The 16,910-nt window shown below is 44.6% G+C and overlaps 3 protein-coding genes across 3 annotated transcripts; all 3 read right to left on the bottom strand.

Moving 5' to 3' along the window:
* Positions 1 to 3,171: 3,171 nt before the first annotated feature.
* H6S33_005459 (uncharacterized protein) lies at positions 3,172 to 4,764 on the bottom strand (the record flags this gene model as incomplete). Its single annotated transcript, XM_044836807.1, has 4 exons — positions 3,172 to 3,885; positions 3,981 to 4,011; positions 4,333 to 4,365; positions 4,424 to 4,764. 4 exons carry the CDS (start codon positions 4,762 to 4,764, stop codon positions 3,172 to 3,174), a joined length of 1,119 nt encoding a protein of 372 aa, XP_044698768.1.
* A 3,549-nt stretch (positions 4,765 to 8,313) lies between these two features.
* H6S33_005460 (uncharacterized protein) lies at positions 8,314 to 10,224 on the bottom strand (the record flags this gene model as incomplete). Its single annotated transcript, XM_044836808.1, has 6 exons — positions 8,314 to 8,438; positions 8,511 to 8,543; positions 8,811 to 9,088; positions 9,238 to 9,293; positions 9,462 to 9,917; positions 10,024 to 10,224. The coding sequence occupies 6 exons, from the start codon at positions 10,222 to 10,224 to the stop codon at positions 8,314 to 8,316; spliced, it is 1,149 nt and encodes a 382-aa protein (XP_044698769.1).
* Positions 10,225 to 14,878: 4,654 nt separating this feature from the next.
* On the bottom strand, positions 14,879 to 16,726 carry H6S33_005461 (uncharacterized protein; the record flags this gene model as incomplete). Its single annotated transcript, XM_044836809.1, has 3 exons — positions 14,879 to 15,199; positions 15,252 to 16,282; positions 16,342 to 16,726. The coding sequence occupies 3 exons, from the start codon at positions 16,724 to 16,726 to the stop codon at positions 14,879 to 14,881; spliced, it is 1,737 nt and encodes a 578-aa protein (XP_044698770.1).
* Between the last annotated feature and the right edge of the window lie 184 nt (positions 16,727 to 16,910).

Genomic DNA, 16,910 nt, shown 5'->3' on the forward strand with positions numbered 1-16,910 from the left:
CCGCTGTTGGGGGACATAGCTCTCCGTACGCAACCTCCTATATACGGTGTCTTTTGATCTTCCTTGTCTTGCCGTCCTCGGTTTTTGATATAATCGTGTCCCCCGTGGTCCGTGGAATTCGTTACATACTTACTAGGAAATCATCAAACGTAGGAACCCAATCTCCCCGATTGTATCTAACAAGAAGCGAAAACCGCCCTGCATTTCTACCCGCTGTTCTAGTAAATAGTGGTATATAATTACGCAACAGCCCACATATCTCCAACATCAAGCATCAATCCACATCACCTCAACCGTATACCGGTTTTTCAAATCCTGATATAACACAGACAACATATTACTACTCGAGGGTATCCGAGAGTCAACTATCCTCGACTATTATCCCACCTCGTACGTCGCGTCGGCGTCCATATTATTTCTCGCGGCCGGCCGGATACCACAGGTAAGCTGGGGACGGTTCGCTTCTTCCCGGGGCTGGCGCAGGCGGGGATGCGCGTAACTGGCTCGCAGGAGAGGATAGAGAATGCGGGATTGGGGAGTATTAACTGGTCATGCGGTTAAGGTGAACTCCATGGTCCATGACCGGAGCGGGTGAGTCATGGGGTATCACTCGAGTAACGTGATATCTTTGGATGGTTGAGGGCATGACCTGACTCTAGCAGGTAGGATTCAGCCTCGTTTGTGCACAGATCGGGGGGGGGGTATGGAGTGATGTGCTAGTACGCAGCTGACTATGGTATTATAATTTAAACCGCCGGAAAACTATGGTTTACTCACATAAAACCAGATACCACCAGATAAGTGATTTTATTGGTACCCAAAATAGGTTATATGTGCCAATAAATTGTTTTTGTCTGGACAAACGGCCGAAAAGATATGTTAACGTCGACCGGCGCCATAGTACATAGATAGCTAGCATCTGTAGACCTAGATAAAGAGAAGAGACCTAGATCTATAGAGGTGAAGACCGTGAATCTCCAGCTCTTGTTGGGGAGAATGTGGAGGAAAATACAGTGTAGCTAATAAGCTCTTGGCGGGGCCGGCGGGGCCGGCGGGGGCGGAGGAGGGGGAGGAGGGGAAAGCTTTCCTCTGCTGCCCCGCTGCCTGCCGTTGTTTTCTCAAGCCACAGGGTGGGGCTCCTTGAGCGGAGGCATGTTTCGTTCAACCTCCGGGGCTTGCTTGGGAGGCCATAGCTATGGCAGTCTAGTTTAGTCAGCGGGAATTTCTCTAAACAATGGTGGGGAAGACTCGACTAGACTTACCATTTCAGATACCAGGGGACAGGAGCGTTGTTGAGAGATAAAAGAGTACATATAGTTAGAGATGTAATTATATTAGCAAGCTAAAACGTTTGGCTTTGTGTCTTGATCTCCGGGACCCCCTAACTACCATCCAGACCTTTCGGTGGCCATGGCCTTTTCGAAAAGACCATGTGTCGATCAGAAACACACTACCTCTTCGGGACTTGAGTCTGAGCTACTTGTGCCCACTCTACATATCATATTCCTGATCTGCGCATTCCTATGTAGCGATCCACCCCCCCCTCTTGCTCCCGAATTAGTACCTCTCTCATCTTCTAATGTATCAACTCAGCGTCAATCACCGGCCTGCATCAAGGATTAGTCTACCTACTAACCACAAGAACCAGCTCTATCCGCTATCTCTCATCACCGATACCAGGTAGACGAACGTCGGTGCCCCATCCATAGATCTGGGGGCCAAACCTTAAACCCACTGCAATGTTGATAGCCTAGAGAGATAGAGATGCACTCATGTGGCGCCGGCGAGCGTTGACACAGATAACACTGGTACCGGGAGACCCAAACCTAAAACCTACACCAGAAAAAAGCATCGACCTTCCACCATACGCATGTACACAGCACATCCATAACTTTCTACAATTGTACAAGGCAATAGATTCAACACTCAAACGCCTTGCTCGGTAATCTTGTACTATATGATTCACGGTAGCGATAAGCCGCATGGACTCCCCCTTTCCTCTAACTAAAAGCAGGTACACCTTAAAACTCCCAAACCTAAATGTAACTATTTTCAGAATATACAACAAGCTACATGTAGCTTTACACCGAGTGATCTCCCATGACGACGTCCGCACCAACACACCGGGATACCAATTAACGCTCCCATCCAACCGCCCCGCTTCCCCTCCCCTCCCCACCATTCCGGCACTTTAAAACAAGCCCCAAACATTTGCTCGGTAGAAACAACGCCCCCAACTACCCACCAGACTCAGATCCCCACGTTGACACGATGATATCGATAAGAACTTCCCTTTTCAGAGGCCCCCCCCCCCCCCCAGGCCGCCGCCGTCATGCAGCCCTCGCTAAGTACCTAGCTAGCGCCGCCGCCAGATATGCAGCACAGCACAGATGGGATGGGATGGGCCCTGCAGGAACGCGTTGCGTTGCGGGTAAGTCAAGTGGGTTAGCGGTGACACCACCCACCACCGTTTATGTATGCCAACAACAATCTTGCTGTCTGCGCCTTGTTTCTCGTTAACGGCAGTGGGTGGCATGGCGTGGCATGGGGGAGATTCATGGTATGGGATTTCTACCACCTACCGAGTTGGCTCAGACCTGAGATTTGTGGCATGCGCAGCGATTTGGGGCGATCGATTAGTAACGTATGTAGCAGATCTCCACTACCACTACCCCCATCCCCTCGGTCCGGTGGGTATTGGCGGCGGAAAAACAAATATATAATAATAATGCCAACGACGTACAATATATACCTAGGCTATTAGACTAATCATAGCAGGCAGCTAAAAGATATCGTAAATGGACAACGAAAGTTCTCTCTCGTACTATTCAGGAAGGTTTATGTTATCGCAATAATTTGAGATGTGCTGCCATTGCTTTGAAGTCTTGCTTACACGCTTAATCGCTCTTGAGGAAAAACCACGCATAATAAAACTCGTAAAAAAATCAAAAAAAAGGACCAAAAACCAATGATCAATAACAAACCACCCGTACAACGAGCAATAACTCAAAAAATAAGAAACCCAACCAAAGACAAAGCCAACCCAACAAAAGGAGTACAAAATAACCAATGACAAACCTCCCGCAGCAAACGTACGTTTACCACTAAAAAAGAGAGAGAAGATGTAGAACATAAGAAATGAAAAGATCACCGATAACAAACTCAAACAAGTTACTTCCTCATCAGCTCATCAATCTCTACCACACCCATTACTTCGCCGCCAACAACAACTCCCAGAACTGCGCCATCTTGCAACATCGGATCATGCCTTTCATCCCGGGAGGCAATGATCCATTTCCGTATGTCATCAACACTTGAATCGCCGGAAACTTTAACAGTCTCGTTGGTACTGACAACAAGTGCCAGATGCGGGTCGTATACGTCAACGTGTACATTTCCTCTGACTCTTTGTAATCTCCCAGGCGGTATGATTTCGTCGAGGGAGATCTTAACCCACCCTGATTTCGATCCCACAGCGGCAATAAGGCAGTCAACTACCCTGATAGAAAGTGGGGCAACTCTCCACTCCGTGACTTCTAGATCCGATTCCGAGCTAGAGGATGAGATTGGTGGTGAATCCAAGGCCCTTGACCCGCACGGGATAACTGGAATTTCGTCCAGTCGAGTGGCCAAGTCTGACATTCGGATGACACCTTTACCGGTTCCGAGTCCAATGGCTCCACCAGGGTGATTTCGTCTGAAAACATCGGCTGGCATGTTGCCGTCATGGTTGTAGAGTTGTCTAGCGCAGGCAACAGCAAGAGCATCACCGAGCGCGAGAGATACCGTCGTCGATGTAGTTGGCGCAGATATTCCAAAGCTCACAGTCTCAGGCTCCGGTATAGGCGCAGGTAGTAGAATGGCACCTGGACGTCCCCGAGTAATCTGGGAGGTATGATATGACGTATGAGAAGTGAGTGCAATCAAGGGAAGGTGTTTTGGTAAATGTGGTAGCAGCGAAAGTAATTCCGGAGTGTTACCCGAAAAAGTGATGAGAAGCAGGACATCTTTCTATACGAGATGATAGATATTAGCTAAATCATAATTTCACGGTTATTATAATTATGTATATATGAACTACCCCGCCTTGCCTGTCTCGGATCGCAGAATCGGCAAGGGCGGGTAATAGACATTCGCATATTGACAGCACGAATCTGGGTACCACAGCATAATATATTCTGGTGCAACCACAAAACAGGAAATTGAGTGGAAGCCTTAAAGAAAACACGGAGAAGGGGGGTTGTGAATCCAACAACAACCTGTAATATCCCTGCATGGTGCACAAAAGAGAAAGGAAATAAAGGTTTACTTAAAGTAGAATATTGAACTCACCGGCTTGACCATTCCAAGATCCCCATGAAGAGCCTCGATGGGGTGCATAAAGCTTGCTGATAAACCCAAAGAATTCATTGTTGCTACTAACTTCTCCCCAATCTTTCCACTTTTACCAACTCCAATGATGATTGTCTTGCCATCATTCATGTTGGATGCAGCAATTGCCTCGACAGCCTTGACAAAACCACCACGAGATATGGGATCTGTGGCATAAAGTCGTGAGAGGTAAGACAAGGCTGTGGCCTCAGTAGACAATACGTGCACAGCTGTGGCAAGAATACGCTCCACCTCCGGATCTGCTTCCATTGCGGGTGGCGTTATTGGGAGTGCTGGTACCATCGCAGAAAGCTTTGTAGGAGAGAATGATAAATGAGCTTCCTTATTCCGAAGATTGCGGAAGAATTCCGTATTAGATCGCAAGTTATTCATGAAACCTTTGCTTCCTGATAAATTTCGCGGAGAAAAATGGCGGAAGGCAAGATCGTTAGGGCCAAATGATCGAATACTCTAAAGTGCGGAAGCTAACTTTAACAGGAAAAGATTCGCAAATTAGTAAACGCCTAACGAACAGATGAAAAGCGTGGAGCAATTTACTTGTAAATCGATGCAGAGATCTGATAAGATACCGAATATTTCCCCTTGAATTCAAAAAGTTCAGAGGCCAGATGACTCTCTTTATAAACTTCTCACTTCCACGGGCAAAAGGGAATAATCAACTACCCCACACTCTGATAACTCACTCAACCTACTAAACTCCTTCACTACTGGCAATGATTGACCTGAGATACCGGTGAGGGCTGAACACAAAAAAGAAACTAATCTAATGTTGGTAGCCGTCCGGGCTGAAGTGGGTGTAAATGCGGAATACGTGAGCGAAACGAGGTGCGAACAGGAGGGATTGTGAGTGTGTGCTTGTGCAACACGATGCGGCTTATTGGCGTGTGCAAAGAGCCAACTACGGTTCCTCGAACCCGGTTAGTTGTGAAACTCATGTAAGTGTGGTGGTGGAGAAGCTGCATTATGAGCCGTCAGGTGATAATGAAAGTAATAACAAGACTGAGCATGAGTGAATAATTATTATTGACCCTTTGGGAGATGCAACATGTGCCTCATTGAGGCAACGACACAACAACAGCAGCAATTGAAGCGAAGGTCAAACAGAGGGATTCCAAGCGAAAACAGATATATTAGGTGAAGATAGATGTAGAATGAGATAGAGATAATGTGCCATATTTTACTCACCAATAGTCTAATCCAATTGGCCAACTGAGAAAGATAAAAGCCAATTGCCTTGTGGGGGCCTTTATTCGGTGTTGAATGCCAGAAACGTAGTTTCTAATGACAGTATACGATTTACACTTTTTATTGCTCTTTTGAATATACCGAGACGTCAAGTGTACGCGGGAGAGAGTTTGATAATAGTTGACGGATGTGTATGATATCCGACTTTCCAAAGTAGGTTTTCTGTTAATGTCTAGATTCGTCCGAGCTTGAACCCTGGAATTATTGTAAATTGGAAATGTACGATTATTTCTGTTGGTAGGAAATGATCCTGGGGCGCCGTACCAGTACTTATGGTGAGTAAAGATGCAGGTACGTGCGAGGTGTAACAACTGCGGTGAAATCGAAATTGGAGGTTTCCTGTAGCTTCTACTCGTCTGTTCGAATTAATGTCAAGTAACTTTCTAGGCTAGATAAGAATCTGTTGGATTGAGAGGAAACTACCTCTTGTGCAGCAAACATTTCAGAAAATCTGACTAGTGACTCTAGACGGGGGTTGAAAAAATGAGGAGCGGGCTACAGGCATTGGTACAGCCTTGCCAGAGCCATGGGTGATGTCTTAATAAAGCCTCCTCTAGTATGCAGGACCAAGATAGATGGGTCCCGATCTAGAATTGGACAAGGGATCCAGAAATCGATGGAGATTTCACAGGGTTGTGGGGTCCTATTAGATGGAAAACCCAAGCGAGCAAATGATGGGCCTGAAGATGACAGTTACGCACGTTATTGAAGATGAAGATGGCCTCACATAACCGCGGCACTCGCTTGAGACATAAGCCCAGGTACGAGAGCTTGTCGCGGGTTCCGGCGATGATAAAGATTGGTCCCTGTCTGTTCTCCCCATGTTCATCCGTAGGCCTACACAAAAATCCTAGGTCTCGAGGGGTGGCGCTGATGATGATTCATTATTGATTGGAAAGTTAACCCTAGTGATCACCAAGTCCGCCCCTCCCCCTCTTTGATTGCCGTTTGCGACGGGGTTCGGGACACGATTGAGTCCAGTAGGTAAGGAGGTAGCTCTTCACACGTCGGGGGTGTTGTGGAGATGGACAGGGTGATAGGTAGGCCTATCACAAGATTATGATACTCACTGCGCATTTTGTACCCCCCTAAGTAAATACTTACCTACAAATGTCCTCTCTACAGCAAAGTGCAAACGGCCTCTTCGCCGTACATCTCGTATCACGATCCGATGCATAACCTCTCGCCTCTTCTCTCAATACTCCTCTACAGCTTCGTTCCTAGGCCTCTGTCTCGAACTTCTCAAGTTGTTTGCCTGTCACCATACATGATTCCAAGCCAACGGGATCCCGTTCAGCCCGTCTTCTGCACGGATTTGCTGCAGCATGCACATCGTCATTGCGCGTACATACTGCATCTCGCATCTAGGCGGAAGTGATGGTGGGGGTGATGGCAATATGCGCAAGACTCCAGGTTCGGGATCGGGGCCGGCGCTTCTTTTTAGCTCGGAACAAATCGTGTGCACTGCATGAATTCAAAAAAAAAAAGAAAAGAAAAAGAAAAAGAAAAAGAAAAGGAAAAAGAAAAAGAAAGAGGAAGAAGATAAAAACGTCAAACGATCCACGGCTTACTCAACTGCCGTTCGTTATCCAAGCCATGAGTTCGGACCTAACTCGTCGGCAGTTCTATTCTACAAGGTATACCGGCCACTGACCTCTTTCTACAATTAGGTAGTAGATGGAATCAAAGCCCATATCGAGTAGCAGTATGGAGAATCGTGATAAAGAGGGTTGATTCGGATAACACAATGTACTTTGAGTACACATGACTGACAACTATCTCCATTTTGGATGTCATTGTACGACAACATATGAGCCTCAACCTTGAACCCCGTGGTATGCATTGTGACAACGGCAAACGGCAAGATCATCTGTAGCCTGTCGTCTTTAACCGATGATTTTGTAAAACAAAGACAGTAAATATGAAAAGAATCTAATTTCATGTCTTTTGAAATAACAAGGAACCATAGCAGCTACATGTAGCTGTCTTACACGAGAAAGTACCCCGCAGTGTAGCTGATTACAAACATCAGTATAATCTATCACTACCAACGTGACCTATGGGACAATTTATCATCCATGGTTCTAGACATGCAGCCAACCAATCCAGTATTTCCAGCAAGCAAGGAAATGAATTGAGAAAGGATTATTAAGAACGACACTCCAAACGCATCATCAATGATAATCGGTATTTACAGCACCGAAAGTAGCGAGAAAACTACATGTACACAACCGTTATTCCAGTATGGATAATAAATCTCTGGTCGACGAATGTGCTGAAAAGACTGGTCAAATCTAGGTAATCATATAGATCAAAACGCGCATCTCGATAAAGATCATCTAAAGGTGCACTCATTTGTAGATAAGCTTCTAATAGCTGTCCATTTAAAATAGACATAGAAGAAAATGAAGCTGTCTTTGTTATCATCTCAGTAACCATCGTAGGTAGTACACAAATGGCAGTAACCGTGATATGTGCATTAGAGACTGGTTAGATAATAGGAGATAGTGGTAATTGCCTCACATTCCACTATTTCACATTTCGTTTCATTTTTTCCCTTCTTTTCCCTTTCCTTCTGTGCTCAGTCCTTTTTGGGTCTACATTGGTAGGTCGTTTTTTGTCTTATATCTATCGTGATAGTTTGGAGGTACATAGTTACATGCATCATCTTCATTCCTAATAACCATCCTGGTCTGGATCAACTAACTCCGGTACCATATCGGGGTCCTCAAGATCTTCCTTGTCTGAATCAATCGTCCTATCCACATTCGAAAAATTATCCTTATCTGTATCAACGAGACCTGGAACGCCGCAATCACCTATCAACTGACGTGCCTCTTCTTGAGCTACTTCTGGTGGTATGGCACACCCACGGCATGGCCAGACGTCGTCGAAGTAGAAGTCACCTATTGACTTAGCACACATCCAACACCACCAAGATATAACGAAAGGTAGAAGATAGATAGCAACAATACCTCTCGGATCGACCGTCATACAAGATTCGCAGCCTACCGCGCCGCAAAACCCACAATGATTTGAACATTCTTCGCAGATTATTCCCCCACAGCCCAGACCAAAGACGGTTTTACAAATGGAGTATTGCCAGCCGGCCTCATCGATACATTCCCGGCAGGTTATCACTCCACAATCCTTACACTTTTCATATCTCTTACGCCCTCGTCCAGGAAATAGGTCCTGGTATTCTATTTGCCCGTCTTCGACCATTTTCTCCTCCGCAATAACCTCGCTTTCATCTATAAGTAAAAGATCCCCTGTGACAGTATCCAATTCAATCAAACACCTCCCATTAGGATAATGCTCGTTGCAGAAATGCTGGTCGCATTCACTGCATTCGGTCGAATACGTAGGGAAGCAGTTTTTGCAGCAGGGCCCACAGATAGGGCAGAGCAAATCCAGGTATTCACTCGAAGCGTGGTGTTGGCAATAGAAGCTATCAGGTGAAAGTCAGTCCAAGTGATAAAACTAAGTTGATTATATAGACCGGGAAACCGAATAATTTGCGGGGTACATGACGTGAAGGTCACACAAATTATGTAGGTTTATTTGGGGAAAGAGGGTATGTAGGCGGACTCCACATACTTCTGACACTTCTGACAGGTCATGTTTTCCTCACAGCTCATACACAGGGCCTTCACCTATTTAGTATTCGTCAGTAATCTTTTTTTTGTTCCGGAAAATTATGATATATCCTCCCGCGATCCCGCCTCCTGGACCCCGTTAAACCCCACGCAAGCACTATGATTGAGACTTTCACTATAAAATGGCAACTAGTAATGTTAAGCGAGAAGAGAGCTTAAACTTACTATAACCACGTTGCATCCTGTCACGCAGCACTTCCTCTTTATTGGCTTCTTTTCAGCGAGTACAACCAAATCGGCCAGCTGGTTATCCCTCACATGCGGTGGAATACCCATGACACCGCCTATAGCATCAAGTATGTCTTGGGCAGCGTATGCACGTTCAATGGCTTGTAGACTGACACACTGTTGCTTCATCGTACAAAGTCCAATATCGAGGTTTATCTTCATTCGACGACATAACGAAGTGAGAGAGAGGGTTGCATGATTGGCCCTCCCCGAGCTCGGGGGTGCGGCCGCGGCTTCAGTGTTGATAGGCGTTTGCGCATCTGGGCTGCTGCCGGAAAGATCGTTTTGTGGTAGATTTACAGCATCGGCATTTACCTGATTCCCAGAAGAATTCCCAGTGGCCAATGAAGGTTTAAAGGCCCCCTTTGGAGATAATGTGCCACAACCCCAAAGCTAAGATACAGTCAGTGGTGTACAAAAGTATAATCTTTATTATGAGTCTTTATCTTATAATAAAAGAGTGCATAAATGTCCTAAGACAAACACATGAGAAACATACCTTCAAAACTCGCAATCCATGAATCACGTTTCTATAAAAGGCGGGTCCAAGCCATTCCAGGAGATCGAAGTGTTCGATTTTTGCACACTTCCTCAAACTCAACTCTTTCAACCAAGCACCACCCCATGTTGTCTTAAAGCATTCTTCCACAAAACACATATCCACATCAGTGCCATCAAGTATGAGTATAGTCAGTGGCATACTATCCGGTAATCTTCTGAGAGTTGAAAGAAGCTTAGTAGAGTTAAGACCTCTGTAATAATATTCGGTCCGAAGGCGTGCCTGCCCGAGTAAGGGATCACCCCTACAATACTCCAAATGGCTGTAATAACGACAAGCCTTGCAATTGCATTCCCATTCATTCACATCGATGTATGGATATTTTTTAACACTACTGTCGTATTCCCAATCACGCAGCTTGTTTGTTGCGTTATGGGGCCAGAGGTTAGGAAGAGCACGGTGGTCCCCCTCTTGGCAAAAGCGGACAAAGTTAAAAACACGAAACGAGGGTGTGTGGCCGTAAATTTGTGTGCGAGCTGTCTGTGAGACATTGGTAAGGCGGAGAAGTTCCACCGTAGTCAATTGAGCGAGGAGACCATCAACAAATGGGAAATGACTTAAGACACGCTCGAATGGTGATTTCCTGGGGGGGTAAAGCTTTCAGGTTAATTGGTTCTAAATTAGCATCCAAGTGAACCAATAGCGTTGCTACAAGTGGAATCTTTACTGAATGTTCCATGTTTTGTGTCAGTGATAAGTTCTGCCAAACTTCGGCAGATTTCTGGAAATATTATAAATATCAGCTATGACCTCATATATTCACACACACAAGACATAAGCTTAACTTTCAGAGATGTATGAGTTTAATGGTATCGTTTGATAAGCAGCACGTACCAAACCAGTCCAGGATGTAGTTTTCGATGATTCGTAAGTAAAACGACTAAACTTCAAGCATATCCTATGATGAGCTCGAAACTTGACAGCTTGACAATTGCAAGCTATGTACTCAAGGTGTTGAGTTTCACAACATCCTGGAGTTACCCGGGCGACATGCGTAAGCCACACGACTTCACCTACGCCTAGAGAGCCCCATGATCAATATTGGCGCTTTTACGTTGAAGCTAGGAAATTCAAATGCAATCGAATTGTGCAATGTTTTATCCACGACTATGACACTACATATATCTCTCTTGCAGAGATGATAGAACAAACATGCCAAGACTTTCCAGATGAAAGCTAAATACATGAGTCCCACACAAACGAGAAGAGCTCTTGCGATATATTAAGAGGCCTAGGATAAGGGAGGTAATTATAAGAGTCTAGAGATAATCTTGAAATTTGAACTGCTCCGTGATGAGCAATTGCAAGTTAACTCCGGATCCCTAAAATACTATGGTAAGTCAAATACCCCCTGTATCATGTATGTATGGCCTCCATGCATACCGTCTCGACTCACGTGCCAAGGCGTTATACATCCTACAATAACTGACGCTTAAAACTCATTTTGTTCCCCAGCTTGAGCTTGGCAGAATTGTTTGGTGTGTCGATAAACACTGGTACATAACAGCGATAGAGAATCTTTCGGGTATGTCCCAGTAAAATCAAACATTGAAAGTCCGTCTAACCACCGGGAGGACCCTGTGGGTGTTCCGGGCGACTGGCGAATATCTCGAATTCGCGGATGGACTGCCTATTCCATACGTCTGAGACGGACCGCGGACCGGTTCATTAACGAATGGACTGGTCAAAGGGTAGTAAAACGTAGTTTTGAAACCTATCTACCAATGATTTTGGGCACTAATGGAGGTTGCAGGGCCTATTAATAGTCGTGCACGTGGGGGGATGCTAATGTGTCATTGAGGTTGCTGAAGGTTGCAGGCGTCGCAGAGGCGCCAATTATTGATGTGGGTGGGCTCCCCGAGCCCCCCGGAGGCCGCAGATCTGGAGGCCCCCAAGGCTACAGAGATTATTGGAGGTTGACCTAAATCATTGACTTTAGTTGTTGGTGATGTTTTCTACTAAAACTATATTTTGTCCGGGTTGTTCGCGAATAGGCTGATCCAGCCACATATGTATGAGGCCGTACTCCATTCGCGAATCCGAAGCATTCGCCAATCGCCCGGGACATTACATATGTGCGCGACTACACTAAAGCACACAGTTACAACTTGAAAGTTTATTTGAACAGATACACCGCTCGAGTTGGGAAATACATAATACATGAGCCCAGTCTCGGAAAGATCGGTGTGCAGGCGCGTGCATGCTTCACATATATTGAAACCATGGTTAGATATCGAATGCATAAGCTGCTAGAGGCCCTGAGACAAAGAATTACCAAGTAATGTTCAGTCGTATGAAGATACCTAGGCCTTAATACAGAAAGCTATCAACATCCCATTTCTTCTTCCTCTAGGTTTTCCTGCAGCTCACTTAGGTCCTTCCGAGGTCTCTCTTTGAGCGCATTATTCTATCTAATTACACTTAAATGCAATTATATATGTTCTCTGACGTCCATATATATCGACGTACGTACGGGGACCGATCGGCCGACTTATAACCAATCAAGCATACGTATCTCATGAATCCTCAGAGCTGAAAACTTACAAAGCAATGCGTGCGTTGGTACGCCCGCACAGACTTGCTGACTCACATATAATGATGTTGATACTACATGTAGTACTGGCCATGGGGTTGTCTTCGAAATCACCTTTGAGGCTTAAGCACTTGAGATTGACACAAATATAACTCCACAATCACAACAGATATGGTAGGAATAAATGTATTTATTATTAGAAAGCTAAAGATAGATGAAACTATTCCTTAGGCCAGTATGAATCTCGATAGTCCACTTTTTCCAGCTGGTCAACTAACTTGGGGCAGTTATTGCTAATTACTATATATGCATTCAAGATCACGGAAACTTGTTTCGCCCGCGGGTGCCGGCCGTATTAATTGTAATACTATAGACAAAATACCAGGCTCTTTGACCAAAAGGCTTAATTGCGTCACGGACGTTCGATAGATAAGATGTTCTAGTGGAAGAGATCTTTCCCCGTAAAAAAGGTTCTCGTGTTATATTACGACAATTAACCTTGTCATCATTGGCTAATCTAAATACAATTATCGTGAACTAAGGCTGGTAGCCGAACGTATCCGCTCAACTAAACAGCACTTTTAACCAACTTCCCATTGTCAGAATTGATAACTTCTAAGCATATGCAACCGCCAACCTATTTGATAGCGGTAGCACGGTTAGGCATTGGTGTTTCTGGATATGGAATGGTACTATAGGGTTCTAAAACCCATATAATCATAGCTGGAGCAGATATATAACGTACAAGTACATCCTATAATTCATGTAATTGTTCAGAAACTTTGGTATATGTGTACGCCCGAGAGCTGCCAGAAATCTATGCGTGGCTCCGGCTATCAAATAGATATATGCCTACACATACTTAAGTACCCGATCGATGAACCTAGAAACTAGCGCATATACAGTAAATTAGACAACGTAACTAGTCGACGTCATATCAAAGGTTTTATACAACCCTCTTCCTAGCTGTCCGCGAGCGGAGAGAACCTATTAACGAGACTAGAACTGTATTTCACAGGTTTAGTTAATAAAGTATTCATTTCATGCACCTCAATTTCAATTTATGTTTCGGTAGATAATGATTGCAAAGCGAGTTTCTGGAGAATAGCTACCCCAGTTAACCCTGGATTTCTCTAGGAATCAGGTATCAAAACACTGGAGCGGACAACTTACAGCCAGCCTGGCAAATATCTGCTTTTCTTGGGTTTGTGATGGATTTTGCGTAGAGAAATATCTGAGGGAGATGAATTATAATTAGGTACGGTATGTACAGCCACTCTGCAAAAGTGTTCGTGATTCCGATTTCGGAGTGAGACATTTCTCCATAGGTAACCGTGGCGGACCATCAAAAAAAAACCCCAAGAGAAGACTTTCCCGGTGATCAATGGCGCCAGGAATCAATGAAGAATAAGATCAATGACCTATCTTTTTTTATATATAGTCACGAACTATATTATATATTTTTCCTTGTTTTGAATTTCAACTTTAATAACATCAACATTACGGGTGCGCCACACTGCGCACTGACATTAAAACTAAATCACGAACACTTTTGCTGAGTGGCTGTAGCTAAGGTTAGTTATTTCACACGGCGCCATGATCGAAGTATGGCCATGGTAGCTTACTCAAAGCTAGCAACCGATAACGTGTTATGTGGATACCCTTCTGACTAGCTACATGTATAATATACGTAAATGTAGAGATAGCTAGTAACCAAGCCTTAGACCCTTCTCCCCTCAAAGGAAAAGCTCTCGAATCTCAAAAAAATAATTAACTCAAAAAGCACCCTCAAACCCAGCCCCCCGCCCCCCCCCCCCCCCCGAAACGTCCCCAACCCCAGCCTTCCACCAAAACCAAAAACAACGCCCCGTTGAGGAATTAAACCCCCGAAAATCCCAATATTCAGGATTTCTCTCGGCCAATGAAGGCGGTGATTATCGTTACGGACGGGCGTGCTACTAAGTGCACTACCGGAGCTGCGGTAGATGGTGTATTTAGTTAAATTTTGTCAGGATTGGCTATAACTACATGTACTAGTACTATAGGGTTAATTTATCTAACTCCATTACGTTTCGGTAGAAATCTGGGCTTGTGCAAACCTCGCGTACATGTTCTTATCGACCATATAAACACCCTTACAGTCGACTCTCGTTACAGTGATGAGGTCGGGACCGGGAAGTGGCATCCTTATAAAGAGAGTATCACTTTAACAAGTACAGGGTTAGGTTTTTTCGAAAATGTAATTAAATTTCTAACTAGCTACTAGGGATGGGAAAAGACCCGGTTGGTAGGTGAAAAAAAGTCTGTGAGTTTTTGCTGAGGTTGCCGTAACAGTTGCTCTTTTCTTTTATCTTCCAACACCCTTCTCGCATTGGTTAGCCCAGTTAAGACAGCTGAGACCGAATCAGAGTCCTCAGATTGCAAGAAGTAAAGCTCTAGTTGTTTGAGGTGTTCAAAGGCAGCGGGTGTTGTGACTTTGAGCTGAGGTATTTCTTCAGGCTTTTCAGGCTCATCCGAGTCGGCTTCCTCCCAAATTAGTTGCTCCTCCTTGTTGACTGGGAGATAATGGTTCAAGATGCTAGGCTAATATAAATGTTAGATAAAGAATTACTAGTAGCTGCCGAGTATTTTTTACCTCTATTTGATTCAACTCATCATCCACCCGTTCTTCAATTGGATTGAAAAATTCATCAAGGTTAATATCATCTCCGAGAGGTAAATGATTCACCCCTTGTAGGAATTCCATATCCTGTTGTACTTCCGCTATAATAGCTTCAATTTCCGCCCCTTCTACGTTCAACAGTGGTTCAGGGTTGTCTCCTTCATGTCGTAGTTGAATAGGACCGAAAAATTTGACGGTGCTTTTTGTAAAACAGTTGAAGATAGTAGATGGTTTAAGGTCGGTATTCCATGCCTCCACAGCCCAACGGATAGCTTGTAAAAGTGTTGCTTTAGGTATCTTTCCTCCCTCAGGTGTTCTTTCAACCTCTCGGACTAGATGTCTTATTTGATGCCGTTTCGTATGAGCTTTCCAAGCCTGTATAATCCCTTGATCGAGCGGTTGCCAAACTGATGTAGTGTTCGCCGGGAGCCAGACAATTAGAGTATTTTCTAATGCTTTTTCACCTCCAATAAGTCTAACTCCTAACTCGTGGGCTGAAAAATTATCCATCAATAATACCACTTTCCGTCCTCTCATTTTACGATCGAACCAATGCAAATACTCCACCATAATATCATGCTTCATCCAGGCTGTCTCGTTGAAGCGATAGACAGCACCTAAAGAGTCTCTATTGATATTTTTGAGGCACCTCGGGTTTTCAGCTCTACCAATAATCCAAGGCGGTAGCTTATGAGATCCAGTACCATTGCACGTTAGTGCAACAGTAATCCTGAGTTTATCTTTTTTTTCACCCTCCATTGAAGTCGTAGAGAGCCGTCTATCAGGCTGCATTCGGAAGAAATATCCAGTTTCGTCGAAATTGTAAATATCTTGTAGGTGGTAATCTTCTAATAATTGACGTATGCTATTCATTTCATCGAGAGCAAGAACACAATGGTGTCGAAGTGCATCACTCGCCTCCCCATGTTGGACGATCTGTTTGACTGAATGCCTCTTTTTCCAGATTGTAAGCCACCCGTCAGAGAATTTAGGTGCTTCCTCTCCTATAAAAGCCCGTTAGTACATATCCTATGTTATCAACATAGACACTGTGACTACGTACCTGGATAAATCAGAGGAAAAAATTCCGCAGCTTTTTCTTTAATGACCAGCCCGGTGATCGTTACACGACCTTGCATGCGCATGTGCCATTCAAAAAGGGCATCGTCTAGTTTAGGCCAGTATACAGCTCTCCTCCTCTTGCTGACAGCCTGCGGAGCAGAAAGTGATTGCCCTAAGAGATCTGCAGAACGCTTGGAAAGGATTGTGCTAACCCCCGCTTGGGATATTTTTTTACCATTGTGCGTCTCAGCGAACCAGCTGGCAATCTCCCTCCAACCCGGACGCTTTCCATTTTGTATATATTCTTGATTGTTTCTTTCGCATATAGCTTGCTTTTCCGCTTCGGAAAAGTACTGTCTCTTTTCCTTTTTCTTTACCCCCTCCATGTTGATGTTAGGTTATGATTTTCCAGATGTCCGTGAAATTTTTTTATGTGAACCACGCCAAGACTACTCTTGATATAAGGATACCCATACAATTTATCACTAAATACCTAATGATATCCTTATAACGAAATATCACTAATACCCCATACTAAAAAAGGGGGACCGGCAACCATCATCCTTATAA

Source organism: Morchella sextelata, assembly GCF_020137385.1.
Source record: "Morchella sextelata strain SCLS chromosome Unknown scls_2, whole genome shotgun sequence".
NCBI lineage: Eukaryota > Fungi > Ascomycota > Pezizomycetes > Pezizales > Morchellaceae > Morchella > Morchella sextelata.